We start from the raw sequence: 22,935 nt of genomic DNA, 5'->3' as shown, positions 1-22,935 counted from the left end.
CTGAGGTCAAACTGATGACAGTTACATTGATTAATCACTTGTGTAAAAATGGGACAAAGTAGAAATCAAGTATGTTTCAGAAAGTGTCCCTCTTTCCTTTGATGTATGTCTTAGTACCCTCTAGTGGTGTCAGCCTAACATTTTCTTACATGTAACGTGATCCTGACAGACAAGTTCAGCGTTTGCAAGCCACGTCTTTGTATACTTATGTATGAGGTAATCAGCTAAAAGTCAACAAACTTTTTTTCATCAAATTCCAACCTCCTAGCTTCTATCTAAGATATTGAATTGGCAGGAAAGGTTATTAGTATTCATTTTATTCCTAAGACTAAAGAGTTATAATTCTTCACTATTTCTCCTAGCTCAGAGCTGAGTTGAGAAGAAACACTTCAGCTATGTTGGCAATTTGTGGCATAGGAATATATCACATTTTAATTAAGCATCACATATTTTTGAAGACTTGTTCACACATGTAAAGAAGTTCCATTCTAAGGCTGTCCCTGCCAAATGACAAATACTTGGTAATCACCAAATTGGTGTTGTGGGAGTGGGTTAGTGACTACTCATCAAGCTTTTCATGAAAACCCCAGATTTATAGCCTCTTAATTTGTTCTGAACCCTTGCCCTGAGTATATTAATTCACCCTCTAATTTTTTTTTTTTTGGCAAATATGCTCAGCATGTCTTTCTGCTTTATGAAAATGTCAGAGATGAGTATAAAGATAGGTCGATAACCACAGGGAAAAAAACCCAAGAAATCTAAACACCAGTAACTTGCAAAGGAAACTTCGGTGTATAATATAGAGTCGTGTGCATCTCATGATGTTTCACTAAAAAATTCCTATAAACAGAAGAGAATTCTTACCTGAAAATCTGTCAGTATAACCTGGTGAAGATTACCTTTTACCTTAAAATTTTAGGTACATGCAAATGCTATTTTTAAGGAAGACTTTTCGAATTATGAAAGTGCCAAGACATGCTTATTGTAAAAATTTTGAAAAGTACAAAAAAAAATGAAGAAAATGCTAATCCTAAAAACCATAAAACTTAGATCTACTTCCTTCCAACCTTCTTTTCTGTGTGTATTGTGGTGTAATGGAAATTATATTCTATGTTATAATTTGTGCCCCACTGTGTTTTCTTTAACAAATAAGCATTTTCCTATCTTGTTAATGATTATATGCTATGCTGTATGTATAATTCATTGTTTTGTGTTATTGCCAGTCACTCCAGTTTAGGTAATCATGTTAGTTACCCATGTTTTTAGCCTTTTGAATTATTCTTCCTATAATTTGATAATCTATTGACTATAAACAAATGTATCCTCCTGAAAGTGAATTAACATAACTAGGGTCACAAAAGGTATAAGTAATTTGTAAATACATGGGGTATGCATACATTTCTCATACATCCAGGTGACTTTGTGTAAAATGCTGCAGTTCATATGCTCCTTTTTCAAATGACTTGCATGAGTAGTCTTAAAGTCACAGCATAGTGAATACTTTATGAAAAATGAAGCATGTGGTTTTGGTTTTGGAGAGCAACTTCAACCCCAATTTAGGTCATTTCCATAGTGAACCTTTGTTAAAGCACTGTTTTCCACATCCTTTTGCTGCAGAGTAGACAGTGTGTTATTACCAAGAATAGCCCACCTGCTTTTCTTCTCATTCAAACCACAGACCTCTCTAACAAAACTGTGCTCTTAAGTTGTCATGCTCAGAGGCATCAACCTATTTACCTTGGAGGGTCCCTTGGCCTCATTCATACCAGCCTCTCTTTCGAGCCTTGTTTACTATATGATCACAGGTAATAGCCCAAGGTAGTATTGGGATAAATGTATTGGTTTTTAAATATAATCTTAAATGACTTCAGTATGAACAATAATAATGGATAACTTTTATTGAGCACATATAATGTGCCAGGCATTGGCTACATGCATTATTTAGGGTATATCTTTCATTCTTATACTTTGAAGTTGAAACTCTGATTATTTCCATTTTACACATGTAGAAAAGTGAGGCGTAGAATGGCGAGGTCACTTGCCCCATACTGCAGAACCATAAAGGGCAGCAGGATTTGTGCCTGCACTGTCTCGAGCCAGTGCTTCTAACCATCAGCTCTGCCACCTTCAGTAGGCCAGTATACCTTCTTACAAAGGTCATTGGAAACAGAAAATCTTAAGGGAGTAATTAATCTCAGAAGGCTCCCTTTGAGTCCTTGGGTTTTTTTTTTTTTATGGACTCCACCTAACCATGGACTCCTAAGACCCTCCCTCCACTGTAGTGTATGTCTGTGAGTAGACTGAGAGTAGACTGAGGACTTGAACAGAGCTAATCTGTACATGCTATATAGAGGAAGCCAGTCTTACATAGGGCTCAGTAAGGGAGTAAGGGAGGAATTTAACAGAAAAGATTTGGGTAAAGATTTCTACTTTACCACTAGAAATAAAATATGTTCACGTTGAAATTGGCAAATAAGAGTAAGATACACCAAGAACTTTTTCTTTGTTTAGAAGTGGGAGGTCTTTGAGGGGACTGATGAGAAATTTTGGAGGAGATTGGATGTGTTTGTTGAAACTCAAATATGGCCTGCTAAAGAATGGAAAGTTACAATGTGTTTCTTATCAATAGATAAGAAATCTCTTATCTATTGGTGATTCAAACTCTATCATCTAAGATGAACTACAGGGAATAGAAACTCATTAATAGGCCATTTTGGAAACTGTTTTATTAATAATTGATTTTCTTACAACTTACAACATGGCCTTTTTCTGAGTTTCTACTCACTTCAGTTCATCTTAAAAATGGTTTCACTAGGAACTATTGATGGCCTTGGATGGGACTAACTCATCTATTATAAAGTAATCACATGAATTTATACTTGCTGTCAGAGGTCACCTTTGTCTTCTAAATGCAGAGCTGGCAATAATTTGCTAATTGGTCAGGAAACACAAATTAATGCTTTGCAAGTAGCAGTGAAATCTGTTCGTTTCTGTGGGTTTTTTCACATTATTTTATTTACTTTTAAAGAAATCAATGAATGTACTGTGAACCCTGATATCTGTGGAGCAGGACACTGCATTAACCTGCCGGTGAGATACACCTGTATATGCTACGAGGGCTACAAGTTCAGTGAACAACAGAGGAAATGTGTGGGTAAGAGACAATTTTGATTGACTGAATTATTAAATATCAAACATTTGCACATTAAGAACATGTTTTTTCTTAAACCAACCTAACCATTTTGGGGAAATGTTACTGGTTTAATTTTTTGAAAGTTTATCCCTTAGCTAAGGGAGCTCAAAAAAAGGTTTGCTAAACAACTGGAATTCTCTTACCTCTTTGTTCAACATTTCTTTACCTCGCCAAATGTAATACATTTACATAAAGGTGAAATAATTTCTAAAAGCTTTTTGGATAAAGTAAAGAAAATATGAATTCCAGAAACAGCTACCTAAAAACATGTATTTAGCAAAAACAAATTAACATTAATGTATACTGCAGTAAAGAATTACTTTCATTTATGTACGTAAGATTGATTTTTTAAAGGGATTTTAAAATTGAAAATCCATATATGCTGGCCTGAAGGTGTCAGTCAAGTTAGAAATTTAGGGATCTCATATATGCTCCTTTTGGAAAAAAAAAAAGTATCTCAGAAAGATATGCAATAGAGTTAAATAAATCATTTTAATGTAACTCTAAATTTAATTTCTCTTCTTTTTTAAGAAAAAGAAAATTCAGCACTAAATTATAAGGCCAGTGGGAAGCAACAAAGGCACATATCTAATTAATACTACTTTAATATATGTGAATTTTGCTGTTTGGTCTGTGTGTGTGGGAGGGGGAAGGAGACAACCACCTGCTCCATAATATGGCTATTTCCCTGTCATTTGCATACATTGTATATATCACGTTTAGAACCTAGAATATTAAGTTGGAAAGGCAACAGAGATGACCTAATCCGTCTCTTTCATGGCATTTCTGACTCCCTGCTGACAGCAAATTCCATTGCTTGGACGTCTCTCATTATCGGGAGAATCCTTCTGTGTTGACCTGAAATCTGCCTCTTTGAAACACCATTGTCATGGTTTTGTAGTTTTGGCCTTTGAAGTGACACACAGTAGGCTGCTTCTCTCTTCCAGTAACAGTCCTTCAAGCACGTGAGGAGAAAGATCGTGTCTCCTTTTGCTGTTGTCCTCAGTTATAAAGGTTGGATGGTACTCAGGGAATAGTATGATGGTATTTTACAGAACAGGGAAACGAAGTTCTTGCTACACAGAACTAATGTTTTTTATATGTATTTTTGTTAACAGATATTGATGAGTGTACTCAGGTCCAACACCTCTGCTCCCAGGGACGCTGTGAAAACACTGAGGGAAGTTTCCTGTGCATTTGCCCTGCAGGATTTATGGCCAGTGAGGAGGGGACTAACTGTATAGGTAACGGCATTGTTCTTCCTGATTACAAATGCTTAGATCTGAGTTTTTAGATCCCCTAAGGCTATCAGTTCAGTGCTTATCCACACAACCCAGAATTTTTTATTAAACACTTACCATGATAGCAATCTGCTAGATCCCCGGTGATATAAAAATGGATTTCTTTCCCCTAACATTTTTGAAGAAAGAGTATCAAATATGTGCACAGACAAGATACATTAAATGTTACTTTTGGACCACCCTGCATGAATCAAAACTGGATGATTTTGATGTGTGTCAAACAAATCAAAGGGAAAGCAGAAATCAGTTACTGGCCAGGCGCGGTGGCTCATACCTGTAATCCCAGCACTTTGGGAGGCCAAGGCGGGTGGATCACCTGAGGTCAGGAGTTTGAGACCAGCCTGACCAACATGGAGAAACCCTGTCTCTACTAAAAATACAGAATTAGCCAGGTGTGGTGGCGCATGCCTCTAATCCCAGCTACTCAGGAGACTGATGCAGGAGAATCGCTTGAACCCGGGAGGTGGAGGTTACAGTGAGCCGAGATCGCACCATTACACTCCAGCCTGGGCAACAAGAGCGAAACTCCATCTCAAAAAAAAAAAAAGAAAAAGAAAAGAAATCAGTTACTTCGTTATTATATTTGAGCTAAGCTGGGAGATGGGAGTGGTTTGAAATAATATTTGGAATACAAAACTCAATAATGCTCTCTGCTCCTCGTAGATGTTGACGAATGCCTGAGGCCGGACGTCTGTGGGGAGGGGCACTGTGTCAATACTGTGGGGGCCTTCCGGTGTGAATACTGCGACAGCGGGTACCGCATGACCCAGAGAGGCCGTTGTGAGGGTGAGTCAGCTGTGAGTGTTCAGCACGCATGACCGTGACGTGCAGGGTTGGTAGGTACCTTGCCTGGTTCTTGTTTCCTTCCACACTCCATACTTGACACCAGTTTATCCAAGCTCTTTCTGCTTCCTGGATTCACAGGCTCTTTGCCTCCTCCTTTCAGTGGCTCTTTTGGGATTATTTTCCATCTTCATGCTCTCATTACTTTTCACCTCAGTATCTGCCTTTCTGGTATTTGGAGTGAAATCACCATAGAATGATTAATTGCATCATGTTTAGTACAAACCCAGACTTAATTACAGAGTCCGGACCATTCATCTGGGAACATGGTGCAGGTGTAACCAGTGTTGATTTTTTGTTTTTGACCTTTTCACCTACTCACATTCCTTTGTCTCCACTGCTTTCTTTTACATGTGTTCTGGGACTTTCTCACAGACTCCCTAAGAAGCATGGTCTGACCAACTTTGGTCAGATTCCAACTGTGCTAGATAAAATTTCCTCATTATTGACCATAGCAATGAGTTTTCTCTCATTATAAAAATGTTATAAAAAATGTTTATAGCGTGGCCACAATTCTTATCCTTTTCATATTTCTGTTCATGTTTGTGTCCAAGTTGCTCTGGTTCTTTTTGAAACCACTGTGGCGAGGCCAGGCACAGCGGCTCACGCCTGTAATCCCAGTGCTTTGGGGGGTCGAAGCGGGTAGATCACTTGAGGCCAGGAGTTTGAGACCAGCCTGGCCAACATGCTGAAACTCCCTCTCTCCTAAAAATACAAAAATTAGCCAGACGTGATGGCGCACGCCTGTAATCCCAGCTACTTGGGAGGCTGAGGCACAAGAATCACTTGAACCTAGGAGGCAGAGGTTGCAGTGAGCTGAGATCATGCCACTGCACTCCAGCCCAGGTGACAGAGCAAAACCTGTCTCCAAAAAACAAAACAAAAAAAACACTATGGCACTTTTTTTTTTTTTTTTTTTTGCAATTATTTTCATGAAGAAATACACTGACCTTCTGCTAAAAACCTGCCATGGAAATACGAGGGTGAAGGAACATGGGGTCTCTGAGGGCACGAGAGCATGGTGCCGGTTCCTTGGGGTTTCCTACCTGGCTGTCAGCAGAGCCTAATAGATTTGGGCTCTGTTAGCTGGGGCAGGATGGACTAGGTTGGCACAGCCAGCCCTCAGCTGTCCCCTGGCTTCTGCATGTTGGTTTTCTTCACCGCTCTAATGACCCAGGCCTGGAGGGAGAGCTAATTAGACATTTTTTGGCAGCCTACGCTTGCCTCTCCTGCTGGCGTCTTGCCTCCGCCCCTTGGGTTCTAATCTAGAGAGAAGTGGGAGTGTTTTATGTTGCTGGATCTCTGATCAGCTTGGATCAGAATGGAGCCTTGTACCCTCCCCAAGGGCCATGAGGCTACAGAACAAGCACAGGTGTAAAGTGTCTCCACTCTGCTCTTCCAGGGAACTCTCTGCTGTAGAGATGCAGTGTGGGATCAGCTCACCAAGCCCACGCTTAGTAACTTCCTGACCTGCAGCCATTGACTTTGCCCCTTTGAAACGTAGTACATCACCTGTAAAATGGGAACGATGGAGTTAACTTTCCAGGTTTTCATGAAAATAACTTCATGTTGCCGGAACTTGTATGATGCCTGTCACTTTGTTAGTTTTCAAGAAATTATAGTTTCTTTAAATCTCCCCCATCCCTGACTCCTTTTGTGTTTGTATAGATCTCAAGTACCTCTGTAGTTGCGGGGAGCGCTTTTAAAAAACGGGTTAAGTTTATTTGACAAGCATTTATGTACAGAGCAGTATCCCCCAACCCCCAACAAAGAAGTCAAATACTGATTCTTTTTATTTATTTATTTATTTATTTTTTGAGACGGAGTCTCGCTCTGTTGCCCAAGCTGGAGTACAGTGGCACAGTCTCGGCTCACTGCAAGCTCTGCCTCCTGGGTTCATGCCATTCTCCTGCCTCAGCCTCCTGAGTAACTGGGACTACAGGTCCCCGCCACCACGCCCAGCTAATTTTTTTTTTTTTTTTAAGTAGAGATGGGGTTTCACCATGTTAGCCAGGATGGTCTCGATCTCCTGACCACCAGATCCACCCGCCTTGGCCTCCCAAAGTGCTGAGATTACAGGCGTGAGCCACCGCACCCGGCCAAATACTGATTCTTAAGTTCCACATACGTGTCAAGAATGGGAAGATAAGATACTTAAGTAATAGGATGAAAAGGAATAGAAAAGAAATTGGAAAATTATGTACTTAAATTGGAAGCTTGGAGAATATTCTGTAATATTCAATATATGAAAATTATTTAGCAGAAAGATGACTCGGGTTCCCTGAGTAAATAATATATGATTCTATCCCCATGAAAAGTCTTGAAAAGAGGAAGGAGCCAAGCAACGCGGCTGTTTTCAAATTTCATCATGGACTAGAACCAAACGTCCCCGGGCTTCTGGCTCACAGAAGATTTTCTCAGCTGTCACTAACAAAGTTGCTTTCAAATAGCACCAGTCTCCAAGGAGTCTATTGTAGTTTACAGACATTATCTCATGCATCCTTACTTTATTCTGTTAAGGTATTACAAGGCAGGTAATTCCTAATTTATAGAAGAGGGGAAAAGCAGAGGTGAGAGCAGCTAGAAATTCAGGGACGTTATCTTGTATTGCTCAACATTGCACCTTATTTATTGGACCAGCCTGTCTCAATGACATTCTCTGATTTAGCAGTTGTAGTTCTATTCTTTGGAAATATCCCATCCAGAGGAGAATGTAATGCTATTTGGAAAATGAAACTGGCAAGCATCATCTTTTTGTAGAACAAGAAGTCCCAGAACATCTGACCTAAAAAAACCACTATGTGTCATTGGCCATTGGCAAGAATTTTTACTGATAGAAAAAAAATTACAACACTGACCTGGTGCTTATTTTTCTTTTCACATGTCTAACGATATGCAATGGGAGATAACTTTTAAGTATTTACTAGAATGTAGACATCAAATACCCATGGATATTTAGTGGACCCGTTATATATTTCTTTCTTTCTTTCTCTAGTTTATGTCCTGAAAATCTGTTTATATTTTAAGTACGATTGAAGGTCATATATGCATTGTGTATTGGGATACTTAAACATTAAATCCACTCATATAAATTCAAGATCCACCTCAGAAAAAACACTTATTTCAAATGCAGCTAGAAGCCATGGTGTTAACACCTATTTTAAACTGTTGAACTCTCTCCTGTATCGTTTTCCTCATTTTGTTGTTTGACAATTCTTAAAAATGCCTCAAGCTGTCGTAGTAGTTATCTCTTGCACAGACTTAACCATATTTTAGGTGATTTTTTTTCTCCCCAAATTGGAAAGAATGATGAATAATAACTTCAGTTAGCTGTGAATATGAAAAGTAAGGTGTATTTTTACCAGAAAATATTACCATATGGTCATATCACCATGTTTTCTGGGAAGGCTTGGAAGTATGTGATGAGTTCACTCTCTCCTTGGGTTTTTTTTTTTTTTTTTTCCGACCTCCAAGGAATTCCTGTCATATGAAAGGTTTTAAATTATTCAAACCTAGGATGTTCTTGGGCCCATGAAGCCAAAGAGAGAATTTCCCTAGAGCATCCAATGTCTGCAGAGAGAACGTCTCGCTGGGTGGATACATGGCTTCCTCACACTCACTGCCCCCATTCCTCGTATTTCTTTCTGGAAAGCTGTGCTATTACTTGAAAGGTTTCGTGTCCAGAAATTGGCCCTAAAGGAGCTGCCAACTCCCAGAGTGGAGAGACCAGGTCCTGCTAGTTGAAGAATTGGGGCCAGGTTCTTCCTTGGAATGTATGCAAATATTTTAATCCAGATATGCTTGACCATGCATTATTGCCATGTATTTAAGTATACACCCAATGTCTCACTTACCCAATTGTTGTTTTTCCCACTGAAATGTAGATATAACATGCTTTCCCTCCCTGCCTTCATCACAAAGTAAGATTTTGCTTTGGTATTCTGATAAAATGTTCACAACCTACCTTTTTGATTTTTCAGATATTGATGAATGTTTGAATCCAAGTACTTGTCCAGATGAGCAGTGTGTGAATTCTCCTGGATCTTACCAGTGTGTTCCCTGCACAGAAGGATTCCGAGGCTGGAACGGACAGTGCCTTGGTAGGTACTATAGTGTACTTGTCAAAGGTCTGTTTGTTCTGCATGGCCCATTTTCTGATAGAGTGGTGAAATGCCAATGGAGCCCTCTTTCAAAATGAAAAAAAATGAAATCTTATATAATTCTAAGAAAAGTTGCCAGTAACTTTTAACCATTGAGAAAATAAGAAAATGACTTAGCATGAAGGATGTAAGATTCTAGATGGGGCAAATAATTAGGATTGAAACAAACTGTTATTCCTAATGAGATAAATATCCAAAACCAAATAAGATAGTAAGGTCTACAGGGAAGAAGAGAGATGGAGAGCAAAACACTTAAGAAGAGAGAAGAAGCCTAAGAAGCATCTACCACAGACAAGTAGAATTAGGTAACACACGCACACAATTTTCAACAGAAGTAGCAAAGGTAGTGCTTTAGGCACTGAGGAAGATACAGTAATAAATTTGCTTTGATTTTAATTACCTGTGCTGTAGTTAGCTCTCCCATTAATGGTTTTCATTTGTGTCTACCATGCTGTCTTTTCCCCTAAAATCTGAACTCTTTTCCACTCCATACCAGAACTCTGAATATGTGAGTTAAAATTTTCATTCATTCATTCCTTCTTTCCTTTCTCCCTCAAATGCTTAAGAACTTGCTATGGGCTATGCACGGTGGCTCATGCCTGTAACCCCAAAACTTTGGAAGGCCGAGACACAAGGATCACTTGAGGCCAGGAGTTTGACACCAGCCTGGGCAGCATAGCAAGACCTCATCCCTACAAAATGTTAAAAAACTTACCTGGGCTTGGTGGTGTGTGCCTGTAATCTCAGCTACTTGGAGGCTGAGGTGGGAGGATCGCTTGAGTCCAGGAGTTCGAGGTTTCAGTGAGCTATGATTGTGCCACTGCTCTCCAGCCTGGAGGACAGTGAGACCCTGTGTCTGAAATATGAAACAAAAGGCAAAACCTACTGTATATCCCAAGAGTTGTACTAAGTTCTGGGATGTATTGAGAGGATGACCCCTTCCTTTTGGTACTTACTGTCTGGTGGGGGAGACTGACATGCACTCAAACATCTCATAGATAAATGCAAACTCACAGATGAGACAAGCACTAGAAAGGAGGGTTCTATGATGCTGTGAGAGCAAATGATAGAATGAGCTGCCCTTAGGAAAATTCTTGAGTTGAGGTTCAACTGGTGAGGAGGGGGTGGGAGGGAGAACTTTTCAGGCACAGTAAACAGCATATGCCAGGGGTTCGTGGAAGAAGAAGAGAGCAGAAGGCCAGTGTAGCTGAAGGCCAGAGAACACGGGAAGATTTGCTGCAAGATGAGATGACAGACCACTGAATAATTTAAAGCCCTCTTAGTCCTGTTAAAACTGGCAGTCTTCATTCTCATAGCCCTGGGAAGACATTTAGGTGTTTTAATGGAGGTTGCAGAAGCACCGTCAGTTTTAAAGCTTTAGTCTCATCACCAAGCAGCATCAGCTCAGACTCTGTGGCTGGTACGGAGAGCTCCGTGTCTTGAGCCCCTAGGCCCAGCCCCAACCCAAGAGTTTCTGCTGATGGAGTTGTGAGATGTAGATCTTTGAAGAAAAGATTTTTATTCATTAGTTGTTTATTTGATAACCAATTGTTTATGTAACTGGTACTGGCCAGAAAGTATTAATACGTAGGGTTTCAGTTTTCCCATTTGGCATAAATTTCATAGTTGCCTATCAGGGTTCCATGTGTATCCTCATTTTCACATCCTGATAAATAATCCAGGAGCAGAGCCTGAAGTCTACCTTAAATAACTACAATTCATAATAGTAGTATAAACACAGCCCTGATTCATGAATTTATTAGTGGAATGTGACTGACCAAATTGGCAAGTGATTTTTCTTCAATATAAGTAATACTAAATGAATTATTATACCTACATGTGCATATGTATATATATAAACTTTAGTGACAGAAGCACAGCACCTCATTTAAAACTAATTGTACTTTTGTCAACCAGATGAGTAGAATCATAAGCAGAAATATTAGATCACTGCATTTCTCAATTCCGCCAAAGTCCCACATTTAGCCCCCTGTTTTGTTTTTGCATTGCTGAGATCATGTATTTCCTATTGTTAAATGGAGGCAGTGTCCTTTATCTTTCTGCTTTGGGTAAAATTTTAGGCTCTGCATAATCTACAGATGAAGCCACTCCCCCAAGGTTTAATTGCAGTTCCATCCATTGTTCATATTGGACTTGCAGCTCTTCTAAATTTCTCCTGAGGGCCTTTGCAGGTTATACTGAAATAGATTTTCCATCTTAATTTTTTATAGTAGTAGAGCTTTCAAGTGTTGAGAAGTTGACTGTGACAAAAAGCAGATATTGCAGCATGCCTTTCTACTTACATTGAGCCAATGGGTGGGTTGGAGTTTTCTGCTAAACCCTGACCATGTTCATGACTGCCCAGCCCTAGCTTTGTACTTCTGGTACTCTAACATACCTTTCAGAAGGCGCAGTCTTGTCTTAAGCCTAGTTTTGAGTTGAGCTCAACACTAACGTAACTTGATATATATTCATTCATTTAACAAATACGGAGTGTCTACCATGTGCCAGGTATTTTTCCAGAATGCTGGGAACTGAGAGTGACTAAAATAGGCTGGGCGCAGTGGCTCATGACTGTAATACCAGCACTTTTGGAGGCCGAGGCGGGGCAGATCATGAGGTCAAGAGATTGAGACCATCCTGGCCAACATGGTGAAACCTCCTCTCTACTAAAAGTACAAAAATTAGCTGGGCGTGGTAGCATGCACCTATAGTCCCAGCTACTCAAGAGGGTGAGGCAGGAGAATCGCTTGAACCTGGGAGGCAGAGGTTGCAGTGAGCTGAGATTGCGCCACTGCACTCCAGCATGGTGACAGAGCAAGACTCCATCTCAAAAAAATAAAAAAAAAAAAGAGTGAATAAAAAAAGTTTCTACCTTCATTTTAGTTATACTCTGGTGCTTACATTGTGCTTGCAAATAAACACAAGCAAGTACAATATATCAGATGTCAGATGTGGTGCATGATGTGAAGAAAAGTAGAGAAAAAGATTCGGAGTCTTTAGAGATCCCATGGTGGTCAGGATAGTCAAATACTAAGTTATTAACATGCTGTTCCTGGCTAGTCATTTGTTTTGTCTCTAACCGTTACCTGTGATTATATCCTCTTAGTTCCGATATTTTATTATATATTGGTGAAATTTTTGCCCCAATTTTTAATGACAATTCTCTGTGATAACATTAAAGACTCTTTAAAAATTTCTTGTAATCACACCATTTTGGTGAAAAATCCTACATTTGGCATTTGTTAGTTGCCATCTGTAGAGATGATATCTGTCTCACAGGGGTGTTCTGTAAATCTTAGTATCTTTTTTTCTACAACTCTCCTCTCACTGAGTACATGTTTTTACATTGTTACAATCAAACATGTACAATGTTTTATATAACATTTCTTAAATTTGGCATTATGCTTATAGTTTTTTTCTAAACTCATCTATCTTCGTGTTGATTTGCCTCTCTTTCTATTGAATGATTTCATTAAGCATTGCTATTCAACCCCTATATTCTGCAGGGATTTTATACCAGTTAGACTTTCTGCTTCTTTCACAGACCAAATGATGAACTTGGTGAAACCATTAATGGCCTCTTTGTATTCATGCCACGTAAGCTGGATCTTACTGATTGATGCTTCTCTTGATTTATAAATTAGAGCAGAAATTGTTTTGGGCAGAAGTAGGCAAAATGTTAGCAGGTGTTGTCTGAGGGACTACATTTTTTCCCTAGTGTTTAGCTCAGGTCATACAATCCCTCATCCTCAATAGTTTATTATCCACTTCAAATATCTATCATTGCAGACTCTACCTAACACACATCATCCCTAATGCTTTTTGGCAACTCTTGTTGGCTCTTCTGTTAATGTAGCTTCTTCTTTCAAGTCGTGGATTTCATTCTTCTCTTGAGAGTCACGTTCGTCATTCAGCACTGTATTCCTTGGACCTGACATTCAGACTGGAGTTGCTGCCCACTCGATCCCCACCTTTAATAACTATTTCGTCACTCTGGGTTCTGGCCAGTTCCAAATGGCTGTTTCAACCAGGTCCTTTCTTAAGGGAAGCCAGCCTGTCAGGTACTCAGTTTACAGGTTCTTCTTGACTTGTGGAGAGCTGGCCTGTTTCAAACCCGATGAGAGCCATCCCCCAAGGAAACTCTCTAATATTTAATTATTTAAAGATACATTTGATATTGCTAATGTAGAGATCTTAGTTCCCTGAATTTAGACAGAGTTTGGGCTGCATGACCTCTCTGAAGCTTAGTTTTATTATCTGTAAAATGGGGTTGAAATACTTACTTTTTAAGGTTTATTGCCAGAATGAAATAAGCAGTATGAAGCACTTAGTAGGCATCTGACAGACACATGGTGGAACCCCATCCATGCTACAACCCTTCTTCCCCCAACTATTACTCTCCTCTGTACTGCTCTCAAACATAAGAGGTGCAGTAATAACTGATACTTGGTAAAGTAAATTATCACACTTTTTTTTTTTTTTTTGACACCCAGGCTGGAGTGCAATGGCGTGATCTCGGCTCACTGCAACCTCCGCCTCCAGGGTTCAAGCGATTCTCCTGCTTCAACCTCCCAAGTAGCTGGGATTACAGGTGCCCGCCATCACACTTGGCTAATTTTTGTATTTTTAGTAGAGATGGGGTTTCAGCATGTTGGTCAGGCTGGCCTCGAACTCCTGACCTCAGGAGATCCTCCCACTTCAGCCTCCCAAAGTGCTCGGATTACAGGCGTAAGCCACCGTGCCCGGGTCACATTCTTCTATATAACTATATTCTCTTTGGCTTTTTGGAGCTCATGTCATATAGTTTTTTAATTCTTCCTATGTCATTGGAGCATTCTTTTTTTTTTTTTTGAGACGGAGTCTCCCTCTGTCGCCCAGGCTGGAGTGCAGTGGCATGATCTCGGATCACTGCGACCTCCATCTCCCGGGTTCAAGTGATTCTCCTACCTCAGCCTCCTGAATAGCTGGAATTACAGGCATGTGCCATCATGCCTGGCTAATTTTTGTATTTTTAGTAGAGACGGGGTTTCACCATGTTGGTCAGGCTGTTCTTGAACTCCTGACCTCGTGATCCACCCGCCTTGGCCTCCCAAAGTGCTGGGATTACAGGTGTGAGCCACCGCTCCTGGCCTTTTGGAGCATTCTCTTATGAATGTAAATAATTTTGTGGTTTCTGTTTGATATCTCCCATCCAAATACTAACTGGACCCACCCTGCCTAGCTTCCAAGGTCAGACTAGATCGGGCACGTTCAGGGTCATATGTCTGTTGACTCCTTCCAACTTCTTAGTGTTCTTACTTAGCTGGAATATACTTCTTGGGAGCCATGATACTTCTTTGTAGGGTCATTAGTGATTCGTAACAAATGTTTAGGCATCTATAATAATGCTACTGTTTCCTTTCCTGTACTTTATTGTCTCTGCTCACCTTCACAAGGCAGAATATGCCACCTATTGGGTATATACAGCTAGCCTTTTGGGGGTTTATTATTTGTAGTTCAGTTCGTGATAGATCTTGTGACCTGGTAACACAAATTTCTAAGATTTTGCCAGTGTAATCTTTCTTTTTTAATCCCTGATTAAGTTGAGAATGACTTTCTGACTCCCATTTAAGCTCTCTGAATGTGGGTCTTGGTTATTTGAAGAATTTAGTATAATTCAATCTGCTTGGCAACTGATTAGCTACAGTCTTAACCAAGACCTGGCACAGAGAACTTGAAGAATAAACTTGGACAGAAAACATGGAGAACTCATTGTTCTAGAAGTTCTTTTCACACTAGGATTTATTTTCAGATTTGAAGATTCAGTGTTAACTTTCATGGCTTATATGAATATTCATAGACTAAGATGAAATTGAAGACTTGATACAGCAGGTGTTTGTTTTATAGAAGATTGCAGCTGAGTACAGCATGTACCTTTTTCATAGTTTATGTGCAAACATTAGCCTTATCCCTAAATTATTATATGGTAAAGGATGCTTCTGATCAATCACTGAGCTATTTATTGAGCTGTTGTCTACGTATCTATATGCCAGAGAAGATTTGCAATTATGAAAATAACAACAAAAAACAAACTTTTGAAACCAGGGAGCATGGTTTGTGGGAACATTAATTATTATAACAAAATCCTTCTCATTATATAGTTTATGAAGGTTTTGACGTGATGGCATTATTTGATCCTCACGGTAGTCATCTCTGTAGTACAAGTATGAAATTGGAAGTAAGCCCAAACAAGTGAATGGGCTTACTAAAGGTTATAGGTAATAAAGATCAGACCCAGGATGTGATCCTCAATCTTTTATCTCTAAATCCAGTGTTTTGTTCTGTACAATGTCTCATGTGCCCTTCGTGTACACATAAGAAAACTAAAGAACAAAACAATATAACAAAGACAATAAGGAAAATAAAAGAGCATAGAAAGGAGAAAGCCACATGGGCTGGAATCATCCCTTGCAAGCAGCAATAACAATGGCTCGGGGATTCTAGAGTTTGAGATGGCAAGTCTGCACCATACGTAGTGGCAGTTGAGTTCTGCTGAAAGATAAAATGTTCCTTTGGAAAGGTGAGGTAGGGAGCCAATAATATGGTGGGATTAGTGATTGGATTTTTCTGAGATCATCCTTGGCTCTTTATGTAGGATGTACACAGCATTCATTGGTTCTTCTCCAGTTCTGAAAAGCAGTGATGATTCTTTGAGGATTATGTAACAAATGTTTGTCAGCAGCTCTGCTGCTACTACCACATATTTTAACTTCATCAAAATTGACAGAGGGAGTGTGAGATTCTGAGGATCTCCTGTACCTCAAGTGCAGTTGAGGTGGTTTCATCACACTGACCGGACCAACATCTGTCTCTCATTTTGCCGTGCTTGCTTTTCTGCCAAATATGTTCTCCCATCTTCTTTAGTATAAAAGATTATGTGTGAAGAATAGTTGAGGAATCGCTGGAGTAATGGACACATTTGGGGTGGGGGTAATCCTGTGTTTTCATGTAGCTATAGTGCTAGAATAAGATGCTTTATCCCTATCTCAAGTGGTTCTCACTCTCTGAAGCCTGTATTGGTGATTAAGGAACAAACTTGAGTTTGGATAACCTTAGAGAAATAATTGGCTATGTTGACATATTCATCTCTTTGAAAGTACAGAAAATAATACAGGTAAATTATTGCTCTGGGACAAATTCTAGCCAACCCCAAGCAGCTGCTACATGAAATGTAAGTGAGCACAGGCTGGGGAGAACATGACTGGGTGACATCTGAATACCCTCTGTACATGGTGGGTTATGCCCACCAGGGAGGGGCTTGAGACAGTCTGGTATGTTCCCAGGATATTAGGAAGGGAAATTTTTTAAAGTTTCTTCACCTAGATGAATTACACCCCAAGGCAATGAGACAATGAGCCAGGTGGGATTACTGGCCAGCTGGGAGTCATCTCTGTGAAATTGTGGAGAATTGACAGTTACCAGAGGATGCGGAGAGAGTAATGTTATCATTTCCCCTGAAAGAAAAGAAGCTGGAGGCTGGGCCCGGTGGCTCACACCTGTAATCCCAGCACTTTGGGAGGCCGAGGCGGGCGGATCACAAGGTCAGGAGATCAAGACCATCCAGCTAACACGGTGAAACCTCCTCTCTAGTAAAAATACAAAAAATTAGCCGGGTGTGGTAGTGGGCACCTGTAGTCGCAGCTACTCAGGAGGCTGAGGCAGGAGAATGGCGTGAACACGGGAGGTGGAGCTTGCAGCGAGCCGAGATGGTGCCATTGCACTCCAGCCTGGGTGACACAGCGAGACTCCATCTCAAAAAAAAAAAAAAAAGATTTTGGGTGTGGAGATAGGGGCTTGCTGTAGTGGCCAGACTGGTCTCAAACTCTTGTCCTCAAGCAGTCCTCCCATCTCAGCCTCCTGAGTTTCTAGGATTACAGGCAAGAGCCACCACACCTGGCTAGAACCAATTTTTCTATCAACACCGGTTTTTATGATGTTTCCTAACAGATAAAGCACAAAGGCCTGTTGAACTCATGTATATGCGCTGGAAGAATTTGGGTAATATGAATATTCTGTAAGACCGTATCTTAGAGTAAGACAAATTTTGAGCTCCACCATGAAAACCAGAGGCATAGTCACCTCCCTCTGCTGCCGGGATAGGACAACCATGGGGTGGGTGGCGGGATGGGTAAGGACCACCCGCTTCCTTCATAACCCGTTTTGTGTTGCTGTAACAGAACACCTTGAGACTAGGTCACTTATGAAGAAGAGAGGTTTATTTATTTAGCCCATGGTTCTGGAGACTGGCAAATTCAAGATCGGTTGGCCACTTCTGGTGAGGGCCTTATACTGCGTCTTCATATGCTCGAAAACTGGGAGGTGAAGCAAGCGCATGCAAAGAGAGCAAAACACAGAGGCAACCTCACTTTATAACAATCCACTCTCTTGGGAACGATTTCATTCCCACGAGAACTAACCCGGTCTTGAGAGAGAGACATTCATCTATCTTAATGAACTAATCACCGCTTAAAAGCACCACTTCCCTATGCCGCCACCTTGACAACCAAGCCTCAACATGAGTTTTAGCAGGGACAAACCCTTTTCAAAGCATAGCACTTCTTATGGCATTGATGGGTGATCTTCCAAGGGTTGGAGGCTAGAACGGTGGGGGCCAAGCCTTCTGCTGTCATTACACCCAGGGCCCCACAAGTTTGTGTCCTTGACTAAACTGAAGAACACTGAAAGCCATTGAAGGATTTTAAAGTAGAGGAGCCAACACCATTTATCAGATTTGTATTTTAGAAAAAGGTTTATTCTGTCTGCAAGCTGGATAATGGATGAGAGAAGCCAAGTCTTAGAAAAACAAATGAAAAGACTATGGCAGTAACTCAGGTGAGAAAGAATGAAAGTAGGTGATTTGAGAGAGATTTGAAAGGCAGATTGGTATTCCTGGGCAATAAACAATGAGAGGAAAGAGGGAGAGTAAAAGTAAGGACTCTAGAAGGTATAACTCCCAGGTTTCTGACTTAGGCATGTGAATAGATAATGGTACTAGATATTGGTATGGAAAATAACATAAAGAAAAGACAGGGGAGGGGTCAGTTTTGGCCATAAAGACTCAGAGGTACCTGGAGGACATCAAGGAGATGTCCAGTACACTGACCAGCTGGATGCATGGTTCTGCAGTTTAGGAGAGAAATCTGGGCTAACGACACAATGCTGAATTAATTTTACACCATTTGCGTCCACCAAGTGGTTTTATGTGTGGCTGCTCTCTGGAGACCTTCCTTCTTTGTAGAGATTCTTCAGTGATATTTTATTGTCTTGCTGTTTTTTCAGAGGCATAGTTTCATTAAGGTCATGTACTTTCTATTCAAACTGTTCTATCTACGGTGATTGGCTTGACAGAATTCTGGTTCCATGCAATTATGTCTATAATAAGTAAAAGAAAGAATAAACACATCAGGCTACCCTAGATATTTCAAGGCATTCTGCTTCATCATTAATCATAAGTAGCCTAGAAAAATAGAAGTTTTGTAAGTGTCTCCTAAATGGTAATCTGCACTGTCTGTTGATTTACTTTACCTAGAGAAAGTATGGTCTTAGAAATTGATTTTGCTGTTACATTCTACAGCCTTATAAATCACTTTCCCTGGTGCATGAATAATTAAAGAGAGCAATCCATACATTTCTGAACTTGCTAACATTTTTGAAACAAAACCAGATACTAAACATGACATTTTCCTGTTGCTGTCTGGAATCGCTATGCCTGGTGTCTAGGCTCATTCCCATTATTTACTTTGGCTCCAATGCTTGGCTGCTTCTTTCAAGTTGTTTGCCTTCAGTGTTTACAGAAGTGGATTCCCACAACCAAGGAAAGGGTGGTTAATGAGTCAGTCTGGAAGTGCTATTTTTGTTGTCGTGGACTAGAGTCAGTTCACCATAATTAGTGATATTTTGTGAAAGCAACACAGAGCACCTGGGCGGTGCCATTTCCTTGGCTCTTCTCAATATGCGCCGGGAGCACACCCAGGTGCACACTCACAGATATGTTTGCCATGTTTTAGTACAACTCCATTTCTGCATTCCATTGTAAGAAAGAATCCAGTCTTAATGCAATGCAAATGCATGCAATCTAGACTCTGGATTGCTGAAGATTAGGTTTGTATTGTCCGTGTGCTTGTTGTGACTGCCTTAAGAGTGTAGAAAACTTTACTGCTTTCGTGGTGTAGTGAGCACTGAAAAGTGAAACGGATGCTGTCACGTGTCTTTTCCTCCTCGTTTGCCTGCCTTATGTTTAAGATGCTTTGATTATGTTATAGACCCCTATAAGATTAAGCCTAAATTGTGACGTTGTATGTATAGTTTTAGCATTTTGTGATTTAAGTTCTTCCTCTTTAAGTTTTTGCTTGTTGATACCTCCCTAGTGTCTGTCACTGTGGCATACAGTGGACCTACCCAGGCCCATTCAAATGGAGCACAGAACTTACATATTTATTTTTGAAAAATAGTTGTATATAATAGGAACTTAATATTTTTTAATGAAATAAATTTTAGATGATTTTCAATATAAATGCTGTGTTAGCAAATAATAAAAACAAACCCCAACTCATGCATTCTCTCTTTCTTTAACTGTTTCTATCACTAGATTTAACTTTGCCTGTGACAGAAACTTACAGTCAGGTTAAAAGTATAGGCTTGGGTTCAAATCTTAGAATCACCCTTTTCTATGTGGTCTTGGGCTGGTTACTGAACTTCTCTAAGCTTCAGTTCCTTCCTCCATAAAATGGTTGGCCCATATGGATTTTGTTCGAGTTAAATGAGATGGTGTATGTAAAGCTTTTAATGCCCACATGTAGCAAGTGCTTGATAAAGATTAGGTGCTATTATTATCTACCTCTTCAGCCTGTACCCTACCTTCAGACTGCCCAGTAGGCTTTTATTTGTCCCTTAGCTTACTTGGTTTTTATCATATGAATTCACTGCCATTTTAGAGCTTTTTATTAGACTCTTTTTTACCTTTCTGTTAAAACTGCCCTGTGATTTCTCTGGGTCATGAGTCATATCTTTTGCTTTTGTGAACTCTCCCATCCTACTGAATTCATCAGTTTCCAAAATAGACCTCAACCCATCTTTGGTTCTTTGGAAAATTCTTTCTCGTAGAGACGTTGCGCTAAATCTCCCCTCTCTTCCTTCCTCCCCCCTACAACAAGCCATCTTTACTTCTTGAATTTGCTCATAGAGCATATTTGGTTCTGAGTTACTTTCAGAAGGTAAGTTAAAGTATAGAACCGTCATCCATTTAGCTCACAACAAGCTGCTTTTTCTCCTTTGCGCTAATTTGAAAGTTTATCTTTAAGAATCTGCCTGGTCTTCTGAAGGTCTACTGTTTCCATTTCTAACCAAATCTAACTTTATCCATGTTTTCTTTTTCTTCTTTTTTTGTTCTTTCCATTACGCAACATTCTTCAAGATGTGGACGAGTGCCTGGAACCAAACGTCTGCACAAATGGTGATTGTTCCAACCTTGAAGGCTCCTACATGTGTTCATGCCACAAAGGCTATACCCGGACTCCGGACCACAAGCACTGTAAAGGTAAATACTGCCATCAAGTTTCCCATTTTTATTTAAACTTCATTTAAAGATAGATTAGCGCAATTAGCCTTAGAAAAAGGAACCCTGCTACCTGTGTTTATTTTGACCGAGCGACTCAGAGCACATATTGGTTGGCTTGGCTGAAAGTGGCTCCTGGCTGTGGTTAAATACAGAGCATATCTATTTACATGAAGGGAAACGATGTATTTTTGCCGAGTGTCTGTAAGCCACAGATCTGTTCATCTAAATTTTTTTTCTCACCATAAAAGCAATACACACAGTTGCACAACTCTGTGAATATATTAAAAACCGTTGAATTGTATATTTTAAATAGAATTGTATAGCATGTGAATTATTTCTGAATAAAGTTGATATTAAAGAAACCAGTATACACTCATTTTAGAAAATTTAGCAGACACAGAGAGAGAAGAAGTAAGAATCTCACATAATCTCGTTAATAATATTCATATTTCATGGATATTGTAAAAAAAAGATGTTCTGTGTAGAATTTTATATCTTGCTTTTTACCACTTAATAGTATACCTCCCATAAGCATTTTACATTGCATTCATAACTTTTTTCCAAATGTTATTTTTAGAGGCTGTACAATATTCTAGTATATTGCCATATCACAATTTTCAACTTCTTATTAGTGAGCAAAACTGGTACAGGTCTCTCTCTCTCTTTTTTTTTTGAGCTGAAGTCTCACTCTGTTGCCCAGGCTGGAGTGCAGTGGTACGATCTCGGCTCACTGCAACCTCCACCTCCCAAGTTCAAGTGATTCTCCTGCCTCAGCCTCCCGAGTAGCTGGGATTACAGGCACCCACCACCACGCCTGACTAATTTTTGTTTGTTTGTTTGTTTCTTTGTTTTTGGTGTTTTTTTGAGACGCAGTCTTGCTCTCCCTGCCAGGCTGGAGTGCTGTGGCGCGATCTCGACTCACTGCAATCTCTGCCTCCTGAGTTCTAGCGATTCTCCTGCCTCAGCCTCCTGAGTAGCTGGGATTACAGGTGCCTCCCACCATGCTCAGCTAATTTTTGTGTTTTTAGTAGAGACGGGATTTCACCATGTTAGGTAGGCTGGTCTTGAATACCTGACCTCGGGTGATCTGCCCACCTCGGCCTCCCAAATTGCTGAGATTACAGGCGTGAGCCGCTGCACCCGGCCAGGTCTCTTTTAAAAATAAACTTTTGTCTGAACTTTAGAATTATTTCCTTATTCATAAAAGTGGAGTTATTGGGTAAAATGTTCTGTTTTTTTTTTTTTTTTATACAGAGTCTCACTCTGTCACCCAGGCTAGAGTGCAGTGGTGCAATCTCGGCTCACTGCAGCCTCCACCTCCCAGGTTCAAGCGATTCTCCTGCCTCAACCTCCCGAGTAGCTGGGACTACAGGCTCCCGCCATCATGCCTGGCTAATTTTTGTATTTTTAGTAGAGACAAGGTTTCACCATATTGTCCATGCTGGTCTCGAACTCCTGACCTTGTGATCTGCCCGCGTCAGCCTCCGAAAGTGCTGGGATTACAGGCGTGAGCCACCACGCCCAGCAAAAATGTTCTGAATTTTTTTACTATTTGGTTTTGTTTTTGTTTTTTTAATTGGCATATAATAATTGTCCATATTGTACATATTTATAGGGTACAGAGTGATATTTTGATACATATATTGTATCATGGTCTTTTTACTGTTTTTACAGGAGAACATTCTCATTTCAAATATATATTTATTTTAATTCTAAAAAGGTTTAATATTTGTTTTATATGCTCATTCCCTTTAGCAATTCTCTGAACACTTCTAATTTTTAAACATTTATTTTATATACTTATTTAACATTTATATTTCTTTTTAAAATTTCCATTAA

At 40.0% G+C, this 22,935-nt stretch overlaps 1 protein-coding gene across 5 annotated transcripts in view; it reads left to right on the top strand.

Annotated features, from left to right (window-relative positions):
* Positions 1–22,935, top strand: part of LTBP1 (latent transforming growth factor beta binding protein 1) — a 398,449-nt gene that overhangs the window by 258,883 nt on the left and 116,631 nt on the right. For all 5 annotated transcript variants that reach the window (XM_011984230.1, XM_011984234.1, XM_011984233.1 and 2 more), the window contains 5 exons: positions 3,029–3,154; positions 4,312–4,437; positions 5,158–5,280; positions 9,318–9,437; positions 20,953–21,075. In XM_011984230.1, the coding sequence (XP_011839620.1) occupies positions 3,029–3,154; positions 4,312–4,437; positions 5,158–5,280; positions 9,318–9,437; positions 20,953–21,075 (618 nt within the window). The remainder of the gene's footprint in view (positions 1–3,028; positions 3,155–4,311; positions 4,438–5,157; positions 5,281–9,317; positions 9,438–20,952; positions 21,076–22,935) is intronic.

The sequence above is a fragment of the Mandrillus leucophaeus genome, unplaced genomic scaffold (genome assembly GCF_000951045.1).
Source record: "Mandrillus leucophaeus isolate KB7577 unplaced genomic scaffold, Mleu.le_1.0 Scaffold264, whole genome shotgun sequence".
Classification (NCBI taxonomy): Eukaryota; Metazoa; Chordata; class Mammalia; order Primates; family Cercopithecidae; genus Mandrillus; species Mandrillus leucophaeus.
The sequence above is the reverse complement of the archived record's forward strand: the minus strand, read 5'-3'. Positions and strand labels throughout refer to the sequence as shown.